Raw genomic sequence first — 17,186 nt, 5'->3', positions numbered from 1 at the left:
GATGTGCTTGGGTCCCTGGGGACGGCTACGTCAGAGGGAGTGAAGCCCCAGGGGCTCGGGAACCCTGGGAGGGTTCCCTGTTCTGTCCGACCAGGCAGGGATGTTCACGAGAGAGTCCCGCTTCCCAAGCACATCTCACCTGGCACCGTTCTGGAATATTCTGCAAAATGCTTTCCCATGCCTGTTCTGCTCCGGCACACAGCAGGACTAGGCCGGAGAGTCCAGGGAGCCGAGGCAGCCCCGTCTCAGCGCGCAGGCAGCGGAACCCACAGCTGCCGCCCTCGAGCCCTGGGGATGCCTCCCTCCCGTGCGTGCGCAGGGAAACCCACTGCTCTGGCTTCATGGCCAGATTCTGGGTTTGCTTGACACAAGCTGGCTGCCGACTGACCAGTGCAGCTGCTGGGACCTCTGCCGTGGCCTCTGGCTGGGTGACTAGGCCAGCCTCAGCCCAGAGACACCAGTGTCCTGTCCTCGCCTGGCCCTTAGAAACACAGCAAAGCCTTGGTCAGGCGTGGGCAGATCCACTTCTTGGATCCTCAGATGAGTTCCCCCAAAATGCCTCGGTTGAGTTGCTTGGTTGGGTCCCTGAGCCCCTGAGCAGGATGGCGGTGGGGGCCCTTGTCCCATCTGTGTGAACACTGATGTCCCCTCCCGTGCTCTGAGCCGCCCCGGAGTCCTCTGCAGAGGAGGCTGGGCAGTGGGACTGGTGACATTCATCACCCAACCCTTCCCAAGCTCAAGCAGGCAGCCAGATGGCCACCTGTGCTCATCACCTCCATGGGGACAGGATTCCTGGGGCTGTGCCGTCAGTCCCATCCTCTTTTCCCCAAGCCTGGGCCGGCCCAGCACCCTCCTGTGCACCCAGCTCTGCTTCCTGCACCCCCTTCTGTCTCTTAAACTCAGGGGGCAAAGGTGGGTGTTCTCTCGGCAGAGCTGGTGGGCTCACCATGCAGCCAAGAGAGTGTCCTGTCACTTGTGCTGAAAATACCTGGGGCTGAGAAGACAAAACACAAAAAACCACAGCAGGGCTTCCTGTGACAGACACAGGACAGAGCCCTCACAGGGTGCAGGGAGGTGGCCAGCCTGGGGACGCCCTCAGCCTCCCCTGCGCCGAGCCCGCAGACAGCCTCCACCTCGTCCCCGTGCAAGATGAAGATGTGCCGGAGCACTCCTTCCCGTTGTGCCCTGGGAGCTTGGGGGGTGGGGGTCACGGCCTTGGGCACATGGCCCGCCTGTCCCTTGGAGCTGCCTGGCCCTCTTAGCCCCTCTGCCCCAGACCTGTCCAGGGGGCCAGCTGTGGGCTCAGAGGGCAGCCTGGCATGAGGCTCCCAGCAGGTCCAGCCTGTCATTCTCCCAACCTCCACCATTCTCCCGAGAGAAGAAAAAGGAAAAAAATAAAAATTAAAAAGTCGGTACCTGTACCAATCTTTGTAATGTTTATCTATAAACTCGTTCGTTGCAGTTTCTCCCACAGTCACCTGCCACCTGTCCAGCGCTGGGGCCACCTGGGGGGGGGGGCTCTGGCTCTTGTCCCTGGGATCCCATCCTTGCCCCAGGCCCCCACCAGTTGGGCCGCTGTGGGACTCTTAGCAGCAGCAGGCATGTCTGGCTTCCAGCAGAGCAGGCTCTGCTGTGTCCTCACAGTCCTGCGGGGTCAGTGTCACCGTCCCTGTGTCGGATGGGGTGTCTCAGGATCAGAACCCACGTCTACTTCCTGATCAGCAACACCCGCTTGAGGAACAGCCCACAGGGCCTCAGCATCTAGGGCCTTCCCTGGTTCAGGGGACGAAGGGTCAGTTCTTGAAACTCAAGTTCAATTCAGACATGTGGGCAGCTTGAGGGCGGGGCGAGCCGTGGGCGGGGAGCGGGAGGCCTGGGTTCAGCTCTTACGGTACCGGGGTGGAGGTTCCAGCATGAGCTGGAGGCCTGGTGGCTGCCCGAGCAGCTCCCTGGGGCCTGAGCTCACTGTGGCTGTGCACCGAGCTCTTTGTTTTGTCACTGGGTTTGTTTTGTCATTTAAGGTTTATAGCGTGCATCTCTAACACGTTAATTTACCCTTATGTGATATTATTCCATTTTTTGCACAGTATAAAAACCCTTCAATAGTATATGTCTGTTCCACCCTTCCAGAATATATTATGAATCTTCGTGCAATTGTTGCCATGGCTTTTACTTTGACATTTGTTACAAACCCCTCAACATACTGCTGTTATTTTTGAGTAAGCTGAGGACTGTCAGTCTGTGGCATTAGGTCCTTCAGTACAGAGCGGGGACTCTGGGCAACACAGCACATCAGCCACATCACAGACTAGGACGGAAAAAAATGGGTTGAACAAGTTGGGTTGGAACATTGATCAACACGTGTTTATTACTGATCTGTGCTTGGGCCACACAGTCCACGGTTTCATCCACACACCGGAGCCTCCCACCTGATTTGCATTCAGGGCTAGATCCCCAATCTGGCTTGCAACAAGCATGATGTAAGGCTGGAGAAAGGATCCCATTCATTCTGCCTGAGCATCTGTTAATCGTATGACAGTCACATTCATAATGTTTATAATCATACATCACACAGCACATCATCTCAGGGGTGGAGAGACCATTAGCGAATGTTTAACTGTAATGGGGGAAGCACCGTAGGTCTCTTGCGTTTCCCTCGGATCCTGTTTCTTTGATAGAAAATCTGCCGTGGAGGGTTTGGGCCGCTGCATAGACAGCATGATATATAGAGAAAGAAAGTGAGAAAGAGAAATAAATAGTATTGGGGGAGAGAGGTAACACATATCATGGTTTGGTCCAATAATAATAAATATATACAATTTATTATATATTTATATAATTTATCACCAGATGTGGTGACATACACCTATGATTCCAGCTACACAGCAGCCGGAGGCAGGAGGATCACTTGAGCCCAGGAGTTGGAGGCTACAGTGAGCTTTGATGACGCCACTGCACTCCAGCCTGGGCAACAAGAGTGAGACCCCGTCTCTAAAAACATAAATATAATTTATCAATAAATAACTTATTTATTATTTAACAATTATTAAAGTATTATTTTAATATATAATATAAACATATTGATATATACCTAATATACATAATACATGACATATTCATATATTCCACAATGAATATGTTTATAGTTAATATAAATATATTTTATAATATTTATCATGGTATATAATACATGATTATATTACATATAAATTTTATATGTAGCGTTATGTATAAAATTATGTATTATGTTACTAAGAATATATTATGAATCTATTATAATATATACTAGTAATAATTTATCATTAATAACGTCAATTAATGTTAATATTAATAAAGAATAATTATTTCTGGTCATGTCAAACTTCTAAAAAATAATTTTTAAAACAATCTAAAAATGGGTATAAATGCATCATATTTATATAATTTGTTAGTACATAATAAATGTTTAATGGCAAACCTTTGTGTGTCAGGCTTCGTGCTAAATACATGACTCGCGTTTTCTCGGTGTAACTGGGTACCCCGCTGCACGCCTCTGGCAGTCGCGGCCAGGCGGTGAATGGGCTGCGCAGCTGGTTCCGTCTCCAGAACTGAGGGTTTAGGTTTAAGGCTCCGCCGACCTCAGAAAGCCCCAGGTATGTGCCGACGCTGGGGCCCGCGGTCTTGCGAAGACACCGCCCGGCCGCAGGGGACGCTGTGACTGAGTTCGCTGCCCCGGAGTCCCGGGAGCCCGGCCCTACACCCCGGGGCCTGCTGGGACTTGTAGTTCGGGGGCTCGCGGTGCGCAGGCGCAGTGCTGATCCGCGGCCACGCGCGTCCGCGGGCGACCGCGGGAGTTCACACGGGCGCGGCGGGGGCCGTCGCTGGGAGCGCGAGCGGCCGAGAGGAGCGGCGGTCGCGGGACGCGCGGGGAAGGCCGTCGGCCTGCGCGGGCCGCTTCCGCCGTGGGGACAGCGCCCCCACGGCCACCCGCGCGCACGTGGGGCCCGCAGCGCCGTGAGTGGCCGAGCTGGGCTCTGGGGCAGCGGCGGGCGGGCCGGGCGGCGGGGACCGTCCTGGGCTCCGGGTCCGGACGGAGGCTACGCGGGCGAGGCCGGCCGGCTTGCGCACGACCCCCGGCCCGCGTGGCCAAGTGGGCGACAGACCCGCGAGGATCTTTTATCGTGAAGGCTTCGAGTATAGATTGAGTTGGGCTCCTTGTGGGGGTAGGGGTTCTCAAGTGGGGGTGATCTGCCTCTAGGGGACACTGGGAGATGTCTGGAGAACATGTGTGGTTGTCACTCTGGGGCTGCTCCTGGCATGCTGTGTGGAGGCAGGGACGCTGCTCAGCACCTGTAGTGCCCAGGACAGCCCACCCCAGAGAATGATCAGCCCCAAATGTTCCAAGTACCGAGGTTAGGAAATCCAGCGTTAGTTATTTGGGGGAAAAAATTGAATTTGATCTGTCTCACACTAGACACCGGAATAAACTCCCAAGGGGCAGATGGTACAGACCAGGTGACCACCAGCTCCAGGCACTCCTCTCCTCCCTTCCTCCCCACTCAGGTGTGGATTTAAACGTGTGCAGCCTCCTAGGACCTCAGCAGGGCAGGGGACCGTGGGACGAAATGTGTCTTAGGAGTCCGTGGAATTCCCTAGCCCAGGGGTCTCACCTAGGGCAGCTCTGCCCACCCATCCCCAGGGACTCTGGGAGCCATCTGGGGCCTTTGTTGTTGTCACAACTGGGGAAGGAGTGCTCCTGGCATGGAGTAGGTGGAGGCCAGGGATGCTGCTCAGTGTTCAGGACAGCCCCACCCCAGAGAATGATCCCGTCCCAATGTCCACAGTGCCCCGGGGAGAGACCTGGCTTATGCCTCAGTGTTATGATCCCAGTGACAAGGTACCAAGGGCCCATTCTGGTTGTCCCCATGCACACTTGCTGAGGAGTGAGGAGGCAGCTGGTCTCCCAGCACCAGGTTCCCTGCCTCTCCCCTACCTGGGCTTGATTTCATTTTTCTCTGCAAGGACGTCCTCATCTGGCCTTTCTTGTGGAGCAAGCATGAGTCTCAGGGATCGGACCTTGGAAGGGACGCTCCTGGTCCAGGTGCCCAGGTCTGGGAGACTGAGGGGGTCTGAGGATCAGCCGGGGGGGAGGGGAGGGTCCTGTGAAGCACAGGAGGGTGGGAGAGAATTGGTCTGCAGGAGCTAAGGGGCCGGAGGTCCTGTACCCATTGCCATGAGCTGCAATTTAAGGTCCCACCAGCAAAGAGGGAACCTTACCCCGAGTGGAGGCCGAGGGGAGCCTAGCAGGTTGCGCATCCTTGAAGGCACTTGAACACATCCCCTGGGGGCAGCTCCGCGGTGGCAAGGCTGAGGGGTGAGCAGGGAGCAATGTCTCCATTTGCATTTGGTCCTTGTGTGAGTGTCCCACAGCTGCTGTCACAGCTTACCACAAACTGAATGGCTTAAAACAACAGAAACTTACTCTCTCCCAAGTCTGGGGGCCAGAAGCCTGGAATCAAGCTGTGGCAGGAGGGCCGTGCTCCCTCTGAATTCTGCAGGGGAGGATCCTTCCTGCCTCTCCCAGCTGCTGGCAGTGACCAGCAGTTGCTGTCATTCCTCTGCTTGCAGCTGCGTCACTCCATGTCTGCCTTTGCTACTACGTGACCTCTGTGTCTGTCTCTCTCTCTCGTAGAAGGGCACCAGTCATGCCACCAGAAGCCGAGAGAGATAGGAAAGAATTTCCTCTTGCTCAGGAAGGAACGTGGCCCTGTCAACATCCCAATCTCCGACTTCTGGCCTCCGGAACTGAGAGAGGATAAATTCCTGTTGTTTGAGGCCACCGGGTCTGTGGTTCCCTGTTAAGGCAGCCACAGGAAACTCACAGGGTGGCTCACTTCGCGGTAGAGCTCGTATGCTTTGTAAATTTCAATAAGTTGGTTGCTTGCAAGAGCTTCGGAATCTCCGTGCATCATATGGAGCCTTTAAGGCCCCTGGCCTCGGTCCTGGCTTCATTCTACCTCCCTGTGCGTGTGGGGGTCGCCCCAGGTGGTGCAGGGGTCTCTAGCCAAGGATGCTGGGACTTGGGGATGGGCCTGGGTCTGGTCTTCACAGCACCTCTCTCCTTGCTGCAGCCCTGCTGGCCCCGAACCCGCTTTCCCCAGAGGCGAGAATGGCGGCTGGGTACCTGCCCCCCTGGTCCCAGGTGAGACATCCTCGTTCTCCTGAAAGGTGCCCAGGATATCTGGAGGGAACAAACTCGTCAGAATGTCAGTCACTGATAGAGAAGGAGCCCCCGCTATGTGGGAAACACAGGAGTCCTCACGAGTGTTTGGTTCTAGTACTCGCCCTTCGTCCACGTGTAGGGACGGACGTTGGGTAGGTCCAGGGAGCAGAGCGCCTGGCCCTAGGAGAGAGGTGGGCTCTAGCGCCTTCCCCCATAAAGCAGGGAGGGCTGCCCAGAAAAGCACCCTTTTTATTGAGGGGGCAGGATGGGGTGGGCCTACCTGCCTGCCCTCCCTCTCACCTGAGAGAGATTGAGGGTTAGGCAGGGCCCCCATGTTTTTCCCTCTTTTTTTTTTTTTTTTTGAGTCAGGGTCTTGTTCTGTCGCCCAGGCTGGAGTGCAGTGGCACAATCACAGCTCACTGCAGCCTCTAACTCTTGGGCTCAAGTGATCCTCCTGCCTCAGCCTCCCGAGCAGCTGGGACTACAGGCACCACCACACCTGCTAACTTTTCTATTTTTTGTAGAGTCAGGGTCTTGCTATGTTGTCCAGGCTGGTCTTGAATTCCTGGGCTCAAGCGATCCTCCCTCCTGGGCTTCCCAAAGTGCTGGGATTACAGGCATGAGCCATTGCACCCAGTCCCTGCAGTAGGAGATTCTCAAGCAGGAATGTCATACTCACAGATCTAGAAGTTAGAATAACCAGTCCAATGAGAAATAGGCCAAATATTTCATTTGGACCCGTGCACGGGTCCCCCTCGCTGTGTTTGCAGTGGGCGGGAGTCTCTATGGCCCTCTGATTGTAAACCACGGACAGGTACCCACGAGGCAGCTGGTGGAACCTGATGTCAGCACTTCGCTGACTTTTCTGAACTTCCCTGGTGCCACCGTTCTCACCTCTCCTCCCGGGAACGTGGGGATGGCCGCATCTGGAGCAGAACTGCTGTGATATTTTAGGAATCAGTGACCTTCGAGGATGTGGCCGTGGACTTTTCCCCGGAGGAGTGGGAGTTCCTGGCCCCTGCTCAGAGGAAGCTGTACAGAGAGGTGATGCTGGAGAACTACGGGAACCTGGCCTCCCTGGGTAAGACAACCACCATTCGTTCCGGCAGCCGTTGATTCCGCATGGATCTTGCATTCGCGGCTGCCAGGCGCTGCGCCAGGGTGTGCGGATTCAGTGGTAAACAAGGCAGACGTGGCTCCTGGCCTGTGGCTTTCACGGTCTCCTGGTTTCTCTGACAGATCAGATGACCTTATTCCTTCAGTACGTGGTAGCTACAGTGGCCGTTGAGTTGCACGTCTTAGTTCAGCCGCAGGTAACGTCTCTGATTCCTCCTGGGTACGGAGTCGGAGCATGTGTAACTCTTTCTGCCAACGTGAAGAGCTGTAATTTTTTTTTTTTTTTTTTTTTTTTTGAGACAGAGTCTCGCTTTGTTGCCCAGGCTAGAATGAGTGCCATGGCATCAGCCTAGCTCACAGCAACCTCAAACTCCTGGGCTCAAGCGATCCTTCTGCCTCAGCCTCCCAAGTGGCTGGGACTACAGGCATGCACCACCATGCCCGGCTAATTTTTTCTATATATATTATTTGGCCAATTAATTTCTTTCTATTTATAGTAGAGACGGGGTCTCACTCTTGCTCAGGCTGGTTTCGAACTCCTGACCTCGAGCAATCCGCCCGCCTCGGCCTCCCAGAGAGCTAGGATTACAGGCGTGAGCCACCGCGCCCGGCCGGAGCTGTAATTTTTTAAAAAATGTTTCTATTTTAAAATATATATAACATGAAATTTGCCTTTTAAGTATACAGTTTGGTGGCTTTAAGCACATTTATGATCTTATGCAACCAACACAACTATCCGTTAACAGAACTTCTTTATCCTCCTAAACTGAAACTCTGTACCGATTAACCACTGACTTCCCATTCACCCCTGCCCCCCAGCCCCCGGCAACCACTAACCCACTCTCTGTCTGTGTGCATCTGCCCATTCTGGACGTTTCATACGAATGGAATCATCTAATATGTGCCCTTTTGTGTCTGGTGTCTCTCGCTGGGCACGATGTTTTCCAGACTCCCCACGTTATAGCCTGTGTCAGAGCTTTGTCCATGGGTGGATAAGATTCCCCCATATGTACAGACCGTGTTTTATTTATCTGTCAGTGGATGGACACTTGTGTCGTTTCCACCTTGCGGCTGTTGTGAATAACACTGCTGTGAACATTAGCAAACAAGTATCTGTATCAGTCCCTGTTTTTGGTTCTTTGGGCAAATGCCCATGAGCGGAATTGCTGGGTCATATGGTAATTCTATGTTTCGAATTTAGCTTTTTGAGAAATTGCCACACGGTTTCTCACAGCAGCTCTATGTCCATTTTCCATTCCCACCAGCAGGGTAAGCTCATTTCTCCACATCCTTGCCAGCACACTTTTTTTTTTTTTTTTTTTTTTTTGAGACAGAGTCTCACTTTGTTGCCTAGGCTAGAGTGAGTGCCGTGGCGTCAGCCTAGTTCACAGCAACCTCAGACTCCTGGGCTCAAGCGATCCTTCTGTCTCAGCCTCCCAAGTAGCTGGGACTACAGGCATGAGCCACCATGCCCGGCTGATTTTTTTATATATATATATATATATTAGTTGGCCAATTAATTTCTTTCTATTTTTATGGTAGAGACGGGGTCTCGCTCAGGCTGGTTTTGAACTCCTGACCTTGAGCAATCCGCCCGCCTCGGCCTCCCAGAGAGCTAGGATTACAGGCGTGAGCCACCGCGCCCGGCCCCAGCACACTTTTTAATCATCCCACTGTGAAGTGATATCTCACTGTACTTTTTTTTGTTTTTTTTTTAGACAGAGTTTCACTCTGTTGCTCAGGCTAGAGTGCCATAGCATCAGCCTAGCTCACGGCAACCTCAAACACCTCGGCTTGAACAATCCTCCTGCCTCAGCCTCCTAAGTAGCTGGGACTACAGGCATGTACCACCATGCCTGGCTAATTTTCCTATATATTTTTATTTGGCCAACTAATTTCTTTCTATTTTTAGTAGAGGTGAGGTCTCACTTTTGCTCAGGCTGGTTTCAAACTCCTGACCTTGAGTGATCTGCCCGCCTCGGCCTCCCAGAGTGCTAGGGTTACAGGTGTGAGCCACCACGCCTGGCCTCTCACTGTAGGTTATTATTATTATTTTTTTTTTGAGACAGATTCTCACTTTGTTGCCCAGGGTAGAGTAAGTGCTGTGGTGTCAGCCTAGCTCACAGCAACCTCAAACTCCTGGGCTCAAGCAATCATACTACCTCAGCCTCCTGAGTAGCTGGGACTACAGGCATGTGCCACCATGCCCAGCTAAGTTTTTCTATATATACTAGTTGGCCAATTAATTTGTTTCTATTTATAGTAGAGACGGGGTCTCACTCTTGCTCAGGCTGGTTTCGAACTCCTGACCTCGAGCAATCCGCCCGCCTCGGCCTCCCAGAGTGTAGTTTTGATGTGCGTTTTCCTCATGACTAAACATCGAGCATCTTTTCATGTGTTTATTTACCACTTGCATATTTTCTTTGGGGGAAACATAGCATCCAAATGGAATCCAAGATTTTTTTAATTAGGAAAATAATATCTCTAGCTTGGGAAACGTGCTACCGCTAAAAAGTACTCTTGTCTCTTTCAGAAGCCCTGAAGAACCAAAGTACTGATGCAGGAATTGAGGACGACCCGTTTTCCCCAGCACAGACCCCTCAAGCCACCAGGCTTTCCCCACGGATGGGGTATTCACTCTTTCGGCCAGTGGAGCCTTTCCGTTTGCAGCAAAGAGAAGCCCTGTGGGTGGAGGAGAAAGGAATTCCCCAAGCCTCCTGTTCAGGTGAGGCTTTTTCTTAGAGGCAGGGTCTTGCCCTCTTTCCCAGGCTGGAGTGCAGTGGTGTGATCGTAGCTCACTGCAAATTTGAACTCCTGGGCTCAAGCAATCCTTCTGCCTCAGCCTCTCCAGTAGCTAGGACTACAGGCACCACCACAACCACCACCACCACGCTCAGCTAATTTAAAAAAAATTTTTTTTGTAGAAACAGGTCTTGCTCTGTTGCCCAGGCTGGTCTCAAACTCCTGGGCTCAAGCTATCCTTCCACCCCAGCCTCCCAAAGTGCTGGGATTACAGTTGTGAGCCTCTGCACCTGACCCCATTTTCTTCTTGAAGTCATTCTGCCTTTTCTTCTAGTTACATCTCTTCTCCTTTTGCTGTCTTGATGCTTCACTCTGCCATCTTTATTCTCCCATCATTATTGAGTAATTGCTTCTATGCATCCACTTCCACTCCTCTCTGTCATTGCCAAACTTCTCACACTGTGTCCTATGCTCAGCTTCTTTACTGACCCGTGTCTCTCTTTCTCACCCTTCCCCCATGTCGAAAGGCAATATTTGACCATCAGTCCACGTGGGTCTTGTGTATGTTGGAAGGGCTTTTGTTGCCCTGTTCTTAAGGTAGCAGTTTCTTCCTCCAAAAACATTTTTTTTTCTCTCCAATGTATTTCAGATTGGGAAACAAGACTGAAAAACCAAGAATCAACTTATAAGAAGGTGGTTTGTGGGGAAGAACCATCCAGTGGTGTGAATATCATAAGACTTGCAGTAGAAGACTGGGGATGTGACCAATTCAAGGAAAACCACGATGACCCCCAGGGGCTTTTGAGGCAAATGGCATCCATCCAAATAAAGGCAGTTGCTCAGCAGAAAGCAACTGCATGGTGTGGATTTGGGGACAACAGTAATCTGAGCTCAGACTTTGTTCTATCTCAGGGAAGGTCAGTAGGAAAATCCATCCGTGACAGTGAGCTAGATATTGAGAGTTTGGCATCTGATTCAATCTTAAAGTGCCATCAGATGGGATATGTAGCTCAGAGACCCTGTGAAAGTAATGAATGTGGAAATGCTGTCAGTCAAGACAGTCACCTTATTCAACATGAAAGAACTCAAACTGGGGGCAAAATGTCTGTGTATGTGGAAAATGGGAAACCATTGAATCATAGTATGGCTCTTACCATGCACAACAAAATTAATACAGCAGAGAAACCCTTTGAATGTCACCAGTGCGGGAAGGTGTTTAACCGGAGGCATTCTTTGAGTGAACATCAGAGAATTCATACGGGAGAGAAACCGTATGAGTGTCAGGAATGTGGGAGAGCCTTCACACATAGCTCGACCCTTACACGCCATCTGAGGACTCATACTGGAGAGAAGCCCTACACCTGCGGCGAATGCGGAAAAGCCTTCAACAGGATTTCGTCTCTGACTCAACATCAGAGGATTCACACAGGGGAAAAGCCTTATAAATGTGAAGACTGTGGAAAATCCTTCTGCCAGAGCTCTTACCTGATTTTGCACAAGAGAACACACACTGGCGAGAAGCCCTATGAATGTAACGAATGTGGGAAAGCCTTCAGTGATCGTTCCTCTCTCAACCAGCACGAGCGAACTCACACTGGGGAGAACCCCTATGAGTGTAACCAGTGTGGAAGAGCCTTCAGCCAGAGGTCTTCTCTCGTGAGGCATGAGAGAACTCACACCGGAGAGAAACCTTATAGCTGTAATGAATGTGGGAAAGCCTTCAGTCAGAGCTCTTCCCTTATCACACATCAGAAAACTCACACTAGCCAGAAAACCTATAAGATAATAGACTGTGCAAAAGCATTCTATCAGAGCGGCCACCTTATTGGATTTTAGGAATTGCATGCTGCCTCAGAAAGCACCTCTTAGCACTCTGACAGGTAACTGTGATTAGACTTTGTCCTGGGTGATGTACTATTTGACAGGAAGTAGGTTCATGTCACATTCTTGAAAGAAAGCTCTGTGATATACTCAATAAGCTATACTCTTTTAGAAAAGATTGGCCAATGAGAATGCTAATGTGGAATGGGATTTTGCTGAAAACCATCACATGTTAATTTAGTTGCTGAAACTAAAGGTATTCTGTTTGCACTTTCAACTTATTAATTCAACATTAAGTATTTTGTTTCAATGTTTTACTTAGTCATTCCACCCCTGTTGGTCACTTAGCTATTTCTTTTTTTTTTTTTTTTTTTTTTTTTAGACAGAGTCTCGCTTTCTTGCCTAGGCTAGAGTGAGTGCCATGGCGTCAGCCTAGCTCACAGCAACCTCAAACTCCTGGGCTCAAGCGATCCTCCTGCCTCAGCCTCCCGAGTAGCTGGGACTACAGGCACGAGCCACCATGCCCGGCTGATTTTTATTATATATATTAGTTGGCCAATTAATTTCTTTCTATTTTTATGGTAGAGATGGGGTCTCGCTCAGGCTGGTTTTGAACTCCTGACCTTGAGCAATCCGCCCGCCTCGGCCTCCCAGAGTGCTAGGATTACAAGCGTGAGCCACCGCGCCCGGCCACTTAGCTATTTCTTAATTTTCCTCATGCCCTACTATGGCAAAGCAGAGTGTGTGTTAAGATGACAATTGCTTTGGATGTGAAGTAAAAAAATAATAAAGGATGCAAAATAATGTGTGCAATTTGATCCAATGAAGCCTACACACACACACACACACACACACACACACACACACGGCAAAGTTTAGAGATGTAAAGAAGTGGATAGTTTATCCACTTGATTGTTAGTCAAGGTTATCTGATTATGTGTGATTTTTTTGGAAAAATGGGGAAGTTTAGCAACCTTGGGTGGCCTGGGAAAAGTCCCAGCTGTGAGATGTGCTTGGCAGAGTAGAAACCAAGAGTGTGGTTGTACATCATCATTAAAATTTATTGAGTGTTTACTGTATGCCCGGCACCAGTCCAATACTTACACGTGGTTTCTGATTTAACCTTCACAACAGCCCCATGAGACGATCACTATTCATCCTCCATATTGCAGAAGGGGAAGCAGAAATAAAGTAACTTGCTTAAGGTTATGCAATTAGAAAGTAGTAAAATCTGGATTTGAACTCTAGCAGCCTGTACAAAGCCAATGCCTGATTTTCCATGTGGCCAATCAAGGAAGTACCTAGGGGAGTTTGTGGTTTTCAAATTTCCCCTTGGAAGTCACCTCACTTTTCTCTGAATCTTCCCTTTTTCTAAGAGCTAATGAGGGAGGTTTCAGCTCTCCTTTCACCCAAATGGGACCTGTTCATAGGAATTTTGCTACCTTTCCTTAAAGTAGAGATCCTTTATCTGGGGTCTATGTAGGCTCAACTTGGTTGATGGGTAAGTTTCTTAAGGGCTCCATGAACAGCCTTGTACTGTATGGCAAATGTGTGTTGGTGCATAGATGTGTTTTCTGGGGAAAGTATCTGTAGCTTTTAGCATACTCTTGATCTTGAACTCCTAGCCTCAAGTGATCCTCCCGCCTTGGCCTCCTGGAGTGCTGGGATTACAGGCATGAGCCACCATGCCCAGCCTATATTCTTGAGAAAAGTTGACTTAGATGTATCATGAGTACACTGTTTTCAGTCTTGATATCTCCCTCCCTCCAAGAATTATTCATAGAGAACTTTGGTGACTGTGTATGAGGCAGACAGGGTTGCTGCTCTCATTGGACACATATTCTAGTGTTGAAGGAGCAAGACTAGCTTTATGGGCATGGGACCCCTCTAGTCACACAAGGCTCGATTCTGTCCTGTGATTGGTTTAATATCCCCACCTTTATATTCTTAATCATATGGAGAAATAGTGAGATATTATCAAATCATTATGATTTTAATAATAAGAAACCCCTACCCACTTTCATGCTGCTGTGAGCCCTGAACATTCTGTAGCCTGTCCCATATGGGAGTGGGGGGTAGGGACAGATATTAAGCAAGTAACCAAATAATTTAATTAAGTAATTACAGATTTGGGGAGATGCTATGGAGAACATGCACATGATGCTGCTGTGACAGATAATCCACAGGGACCAGCCTCAGATAGGACCTTTCTGAGATGAGCCATCAGAGCATCCAAGATGAGGAATTAACTCAGAGGAGAGCTCCAGTATAGCTTTGTTTTCACCTGTGAAATGTTAAGTATTTTCTAAATCTACAAATTTTTGGTTCAATATGTCTGATTTGAAAGTGTTTTGAGAGGGAATATATATATATATGTATACTATATATATATTTTTGTTGTTGTTGTTTTTGTTTTTGAGACAGAGTCTCACTCTGTTTCCTGGGCTGGAGTGTCATCGTGTCAGCCTAGCTCACAGTAACCTCAGACTCCTGGGTTCAAGCAATCCTCCTGCATCAGCCTCCTGAGTAGCTGGGACTACAGGCATGTGCCACCATGCCCAGCTAATTTTTTGTATATATTTTTAGTTGGCCAATTAATTTCTTTCTATTTTTAGTAGAGAAAAGGGTCTTACTCTTGCTCAAGCTGGTTTTGAACTCCTCACCTTGAATAATCCTCTTGCCTCAGCCTCCCAGAGTGCTAGGATTACAGGCATGAGCCACCTTGTCTGGCCTGAGAGAGAATATATTTTTTAAGTTTCTGTTGTTTAAATATATTTTTCTTAAATCTTTTTCTTATTGTACTGGCTTGGTCCTCTGGAGTCATGCTGGACTGAAATGGTAAGAGTGGACCCCCTTGCTTTGTCCCTGATCTTAGGGAAAAGGATTCAGTCATTCACCATTAAGTATCATGTGAACTGTGGGGTTTTCATAAACACCTTTGATGTTTTTCTTTTATTAAATTTCTGCTTTTATTGCACTGTGGTCTGAGAATGTGTCTACTGTTTTGAATCTTCGGAGTTTATCGAAGCTTGCTTTGCAGTTTACCATGTGATCGGGTTTTAGAAGTTTTCCATAGATGCTGGAGAAGAAGGTGTGTTTTCTGTTTCTGTGATTCAGAATCTGGCTTGTTCTATTACTTTAGCCATATTAATAATAAGTTTCTAATTTCATTTCCAAATCAATGGTCCATTATTATGTCTTACTGATGGATGCTTATGGCTTGGGATAAAATTTGTAGATGGAAATTATCCTGGAGGATCGATCCAAAAATAGTATATTACAAACACAAAGATGCAAAGATGTTGTTCTCTGAAAAACTGTCAGATCCATTTTTCTGTAGTATGAGCAGAGTGATGTTGAAGAAGGTGCACATGGAAGGTTCAAAATCTCATGAAATATGAGATTGGGAACAAGAGTTGTTTGTGCCCCATACTAAGCCATTGTCTCTGTGCTTCAGCTCCACTATATGAGCTTCCTGTTGCTGCTGTAGCAAATACCACCAATTTAGTGGCATAAGACAACAGATTTATTCTCTTAACAGTCCTGGAGGTCAGAAGTCTAAAATCAAGGTGTGCAGGGCTATGTTTTCTGAAAGTCTAGGGGAGATCCTGTTCTTTGACTTTTCTAGTTTCTAGAAGCTATCCCATGTTCCATAGCTAATGGCCCTTCATCACCCCAATCTCTGCTAATGTCCCATCTCTCCTGCCCCCCTCTTCTAAGGACTCTTGTGATTATGTTTAGGGTCCAACCAATAATCCAGGGTAGTGTCTCCATCTCAGATCTGTAATATAATCCCATCCCCTGTGTTACCTATAAGGTTACATATTCACAGGTTCCTGGGATTAGGATGTAGACATCTTTGGGGGCCATGCTCCTGCATGTCAGAACTACCCTTTCACACTTGACTTTGTGATGTGCAAGAGAAATGCTGCAACTCACATATTACCTTGCCAGCAGCTTCCCATTAGGCTGTGCTAACGGGAGACTTCGCAGGTAGGATGGAAGGCTGGAGAAGAGAGAAGGGATCTGCTCCATCCTGTAGACTTCCTGTCCCTGCCACTCCTTGCATGTTTGAGAATGACTATGTTACCTTTATCCTCGAATAACATCCTGGCATGCTCTAAGTATCCTGAACTTCTTTCTGCTCAAACAACCATAGTTGTGACTCTTCTCTCTTGTGGTAGTCAATGTTGTGCGAAGAATTCAGAGACCAGCCTAATTTTTCACCCTAATAAATGAAACAACATCTTCTTTATGTGTGATGTTACCAAGATATGAAGACAAATGTCTGTGGAGACATCATGGAAGCACATAGGACTCCTAGAGGTACACGCCAAGAGCCAGCCATAAGGCAGACTTTTAAATTTCATGCGGATTTTTCTTGAAACTTGACATTTGCTATTAATGCATAATAAATAAAAATGTATATGGAGATATTTTATGTTTTAATATTTTATACATCCAGTGATTAATTTGCTTTTAACAGCAGTTTCTTGTCTGTGTTAATCCTCTAAACACTAATTTTTATAAAAGTGTATAAAGCCTTTTTGCAAACAATAAAAAGCAATGTTTTGTTTGTAAATGAAATGACAAATGATACCAGAGTTTGTACATTCACTTAAGCTAGACAATGTTTTCTGAATTGAGTAGCCAATTAAATGCATTAGGTATTCAGCCTCAATCTATTAACTGTATGGAGAGTTTTCGGGTCCATCACAAATTTATATTAGGTTTTGTTTGTTTTGTGTTATATCAGTTAAAGTAGGAATCCAATCGCCATATCGATATCATTGCCATTTTAAAAAAATACAACTTTAAATAAATAAATTTAAATAAATAAATACACACAAAATTTACCATCTTAACTTTTTTATTTTTTTTGAGACAGAGTTTTACTCTGTTGCTCTGGGTAGAGTGATCATAACTCACTGCAGCCTCCAACTCCTGGGCTCAAGCCATCCTCCTGCCTCAGTCTCCCATTTTTTTTTTTTTTTTTTTTTTTTGAGACAGAGTCTCACTTTGTTGCCCAGGCTAGAGTGAGTGCCGTGGCGTCAGCCTAGCTCACAGCAACCTCAGACTCCTGGGCTCGAGTGATCCTTCTGCCTCAGCCTCCCGGGTAGCTGGGACTACAGGCATGCGCCACCATGCCCGGCTAATTTTTTATATATATATCAGTTGGCCAATTAATTTCTTTCTATTTATAGTAGAGACGGGGTCTCGCTCTTGCTCAGGCTGGTTTTGAACTCCTGATCTTGAGCAATCCGCCCGCCTCGGCCTCCCAAGAGCTAGGATTACAGGCGTGAGC

The 17,186-nt window shown here is 48.3% G+C and overlaps 1 protein-coding gene across 2 annotated transcripts; it reads left to right on the top strand.

Moving 5' to 3' along the window:
• The first annotated feature begins 3,796 nt into the window (after window positions 1-3,796).
• ZNF554 (zinc finger protein 554) lies at window positions 3,797-12,685 on the top strand. Of its 2 annotated transcripts, XM_012769374.3 has the most exons (5): window positions 3,797-3,993; window positions 6,111-6,181; window positions 7,157-7,283; window positions 9,852-10,043; window positions 10,710-12,685. In XM_012769374.3, the coding sequence occupies exons 2-5, from the start codon at window positions 6,149-6,151 to the stop codon at window positions 11,894-11,896; spliced, it is 1,539 nt and encodes a 512-aa protein (XP_012624828.1). In that variant the 5' UTR covers window positions 3,797-3,993; window positions 6,111-6,148; the 3' UTR covers window positions 11,897-12,685. The 2 variants fall into 2 exon arrangements, with proteins under 2 accessions (XP_012624828.1, XP_012624822.2); XM_012769368.3 differs by lacking the exon at window positions 3,797-3,993 and having other exon boundaries at window positions 4,045-6,181.
• Window positions 12,686-17,186: the final 4,501 nt, after the last annotated feature.

The sequence above is a fragment of the Microcebus murinus genome, chromosome 27, assembly GCF_040939455.1.
Source record: "Microcebus murinus isolate Inina chromosome 27, M.murinus_Inina_mat1.0, whole genome shotgun sequence".
Lineage (NCBI taxonomy): Eukaryota > Metazoa > Chordata > Mammalia > Primates > Cheirogaleidae > Microcebus > Microcebus murinus.
The sequence above is the reverse complement of the archived record's forward strand: the minus strand, read 5'-3'. Positions and strand labels throughout refer to the sequence as shown.